The following is a 4,812-nucleotide window of genomic DNA, read 5'->3' as shown; positions in this document are numbered from 1 at the left end:
AGAGGATCCGGGGAATATTTTTCATTATTATATAATTACTATATAGTATATGGGTAAGACAAATCCTCATCTTACAAAATGTAAAATTAAGTGTAATTCCAAAATTTTGAGAGTAAGAAACTGGTATCCTACTTGCATTTTTAAAACTCCAGACTTATTCTGTGTGCAGATAAATAATGATTTTTAATAACCATTTTGTACTATATTCTTATTTGATCTAACACAAATATTCAGTTTTATTACTCACATTTTAATCAAACAAAATATTATTATAATCATAATAATTGAAAACGCAATTAACTTAATGTTATATTAAATTTAGTAAGACATTTTGTAATACTTTCAATTATCATGATATAATAACACTTTTGTTTAATTACAAAACGTAACGTAAATCGATTGCTTGTACAGAACATAATCCAACCCACGCATTTCTCAAAATTTTCTTTTCTTTACACTTAATAATATATGCATAATTTTTTAATTTTAATTTATACTTTTTTGGATTCAAACTAAACTTTGAAAAACTCACACAATGCGTTGCACTTCTAGACTAATATATGAAGTAGTATAGGAAAGAAACCAGAAAGTGTTGAAGCACTTACGTGAGAAACATTATAGGAAATTATTGAGGACAACAAATTATGTTGTTTTCCTTTGTAACATGTATCTCCGTGGCAGCTAAAAAGTCTAGCCAAAAGAGGAAGGGGAAGAACCCCTTGTGAACCTTCCATAATTAATCACTTATTGCATAAGGATTGTGGGGGAACACATGTACACACTAAATGAACAAAGGGGCACGTGTCCCCAACCTTGGGTTGCTTTTGGAGCTTCAAAGGTTCAAACTTTAATGAAGCTTCCCACTTTTTTCTCCTTCATCACCGACGAGTCATTGAAAAAAGACAACCAATGGGTCCCTTGTTGGCTGTTCAATGTTTCAGCCAGATCATGTTTTTTAGCCGTTGAACTTCCTCTATTAATAATCCCAAACACTGTGTGTTCTAGCTGTATTTCGATTGAACACGTCAACTACTTCTTCATTTCATCACTTTCAAACAATCACATTGATTTTATTTCTTTCTAAACTTTGTCGTGTCTATTTGAAAACACCATCCACTTTCTTTTCATTAATTATATGTCCTTTGCCATACTCCATAACATTAAAAAACTTTAAAAGAAACCACTATATATATAACTCGCTTCACCTCCTACTTTCTCACACCAGGGTTCTCTTTTCTTCTACGAGGTGCATAAAGCCTCGTAGTAGAATCAAGAAACCCTTCTCTTTCTCTATTTACTTATATAGTATTTTTTTCTTCTTCACTTAGTTGCAAATTCATTATTATTGTGATAGTTTGAGAAATGGAGGTACATTCTTCTGTTGTGGCAAAGAGATTATGGAATGTGATGAGGGTAACCTTCTTCATGATAAGGAAGGGTCTTATATCAAAGAGAAAGATGATCATGGACGCGAACTTGATGATGAAGAAAGGTAACGTGAGAAAATCTCTTAGCAATCTCATGTCATCACATCATCACCATCACCATCACCACCAGCAGAAGAACCCTAAGAGTGTGACACGAGGTGGCTTAGGGGTGCATTATGAATTCTCATGTAGCAATAGTCCAAACCCTGTTTTCTTCCACATGCCAAAGCGCAAGCACCATTTCAACTTTCCCTGCATCCATGCCCCTGATGTTGTCGATGATGAACACCGTTTTTCATTTGAGGTTGAAACTGATGTGCCTAAGGGTGTTGTTACCCTGCCAAAAACCCCAGATTACATGTTCAATATATTTGTCCCTGGAGAGAAAAAGAGCCCTCTTCTCTCACCATTTTCTGTGAGGGTGTCCAATTATTCTGCATTGGATGAAAGTGAAGAAACTGGAAACGATCATGTTGATGTTCAGGCTGAGGATTTTATCAGAAGGTTCTATGAACAGCTTAGGTCGCAAAGTCCCGTGCAGTTCCTAGGTTACTAAGTGATGTAAAGAGAAAACCAGCCTTGTAGTTACAGTAATAATGATGCGCTGCACTTGTAGAGAGCATTCCTTGGGATTTTGATGTCTCAAATTCTGCATTTTGTTGTCTGTGTAAAATGGTGTTTTATTACACATGTTCGTTTTTGGACATTGAATATTTTTGTTCTCATTCTGTACTTCAGTTGTTTCATTTGTCACTGTAGAAACCTAAATGACAGGAATTGTTTTGTCGTAACATCTTGCGTGCTTCTTTTTCCACGAATAAAAATTAGAATAAAGTATGTTGAATTGGAAATTTTTTATTACTAACGCTGTGTCATGATGTTACATCGTTGTGGACATGTAGGTGGGAGCGAAATTTTCTTCGGTTATTTTTCGTTTTCTTTTCGTTTATCATAGACATGTGCGAGATCACCCACCTACCAGCTCCATTTTCAACAACCATTAATTAATGCTTTCCATTTTTTATTTTCATTTAATCACTGCATGTCTAGGTATTGGTCGTTTGTAACGATGTTTCCAACGTCTGATATAACAGTGTAGCTTTGTTTAAAGTTTGTATTAAGGTACGAGTAGTATAGGATTTTTTTTAAGTTAGACATCCAAATTAAGTAAAAAGTTTGTGTCATGTGTCATGTTTTCATTAGAGATTATTTACTTTTAAGAAGTGATCACATGACACCCTAGGAGTGGAGATGATTTCTTTTTAGTAATAGTCACATGTCGCTCCACCATTGGAGATAATTTGCTTTTAACAGTGGTCACATGACACTCTAGTAATGGAGATGATTGTGTTTTGTGAGTGGCCACATGTCTTCCTATCATTGGAGAGAATTTGTGGACACTTGTCCACTCCTTAAAAGGTTTCATTTTTTGCCAATGAGAGCAAAGGTGAGAGATCATGATTTTAGGGTTAGAAGGAGACATCTCTGGCCTATAAATAGAGGTATCTCCACCCTTGTATTTCATCTTGGATTAACGTAATGTTATGCTGCCAAATTATGGCCATACACTTCCTAGATCAAGACTAAAGCAACCCTAAAGGCCCCTCTAGTCACCTTCCTTCTTGGCCTCACCTCTTTAAAGTCACCAAACACTACATTATCACCACCATATCTCCTAGAGGTCATGAGCTTCTACATCACCCACACCTTAGCTCCTCATCCCAAGACCACTTACCACCACTTTTTCGCATCATCCATCAAAGGAAACACCCCTCCATGCACATCATTCTACTCCAATGCACATCCCAAAAATCTTTACTTAGGATGTTTTATTTGTTTAGTTATTCATTTTTGCTCCTTTCTGATAACAATGATTGCTAACTAGCGGTACCAAAACTACGATCACAAATTATATAGCTATGCAAAAATTATCAGAAAGAAAGGAAGCCAAAACAATAATTGAAAGACGAAAAAACTTGTAAGAGCAAGAAAGACAACAAACACAATGGGGTTTCCTCCCCTATGCTCCTCTTGCGGATGCATAAGGACAAACATCCACTACTAGAAATCCCACTTCGACAGTACATAAAGCCCACAAACGTGGCACAATAAGCCCTCAAATGAGGCACCTGAGTTACTAGACAAAAATGGTAAAAGTTCACGAAGGTGGCAACGATAAAAGACCATAAAGGTGGTAATCTGAAAAGACCATTGAGGTGACAATCAGAAAAGACCACAGAGGTGACAATGATAAAAGTCCACAGAGATGACAACGATGAAAGACCACAAAGGTGGCAATAAAAAAAGTCTACGGAGGTGGCATCGATAAAAGACCATAGAGGTGGAAATGATAAAAAACCAAGGAGGTGGCAACAATAAAAGTCCACGGAGATGACAACAATAAAAGTCCACGGAGGTGGCAACGATACAAGTCCACGGAGGTGGCAACGATACAAGTCCACGGAGGTGGCAACAATAAAAGACCACGAAGATGGCAACGACAAAAGTCCATGGAGGTGACAACGATAAAAGACCATAGAGGTGGCAGCGAGAAAGACAACGAAGGTGGTAATCTGAAAAGACCATGGATGTGGCAATTAGAAAAGAACATAGACGTGTCCTATTATTTAGAAGTCCAGGTCTCTATTTGCTAAATCTTGACCTACCTTAGTACATAAGCCAACCAGGATGTCTCACTCGGCCTTCACCTTTGTCGCTTTCACTTCCCTTAACAATAGCAAATTTGAAATAAAAGACAAGAAATGTGAGGACAAGCATGAAGAGAACTTAAAGAGCAACAAGGATTGCTTGAAGTGAAGTAACCATAAAGAAATAATATAAAAGCAAGTTAAAATCATCATCAACTTAGCCAGACCTGCACAAAACACCAGCACCCAAAAAAGTTGGTCGCATAAAAAGCAAAACCTGCCTAAACTCAGCCGCATCAAAGGGAAGCTCGTCTAAAGTCAACAACATTAAAGGGAAGTTTTCCTAAAGTTAACAAGATCTAAGTAAAGTTTGCCTAAAGTCAACAACACTAAGCAAAGCTTGCCTAAAGTTGACAACACCCAACAACGCTTGCCCAAGCTGGCAGCCTAGCATAAAGTTTTCCTAAAGTGCGTAACACAAGTCAGAAGGACTATTCTTACATAGCGGATTTTGAACGAGCTTGACCGAAGGGCTAATCCATATACGAGCTCGACTGAAGGGCCACTCAACCTACGAAGCTCGACCGGAGAGCCAATGCACATACGAGCTAGGTCGAATGACCAATCCACATGCAAACTATACAAGTCAGTTGAGGTCCAACCAAGAGATTGGACACGATCATGTATGCCAATCAAACTCTAGAGATGGGGGATGGGGGGTTTATGTTCCTATAGGC

At 37.6% G+C, this 4,812-nt stretch overlaps 1 protein-coding gene across 1 annotated transcript; it reads left to right on the top strand.

Moving 5' to 3' along the window:
• Nucleotides 1–1,217: 1,217 nt before the first annotated feature.
• Nucleotides 1,218–2,232, top strand: LOC124830713 (uncharacterized). Its single transcript, XM_047304509.2, has one exon. It carries the CDS (start codon nt 1,363–1,365, stop codon nt 1,981–1,983), a length of 621 nt encoding a protein of 206 aa, XP_047160465.1. The 5' UTR covers nt 1,218–1,362; the 3' UTR covers nt 1,984–2,232.
• Nucleotides 2,233–4,812: the final 2,580 nt, after the last annotated feature.

This window comes from Vigna umbellata, chromosome 5, assembly GCF_029865625.1.
Source record: "Vigna umbellata cultivar VRB3 chromosome 5, Vumbellata_1.0, whole genome shotgun sequence".
In the NCBI taxonomy this organism is placed as follows: domain Eukaryota; kingdom Viridiplantae; phylum Streptophyta; class Magnoliopsida; order Fabales; family Fabaceae; genus Vigna; species Vigna umbellata.
Note: the sequence above shows the minus strand (reverse complement) of the source record. Positions and strands in the feature narration are given on the sequence as shown.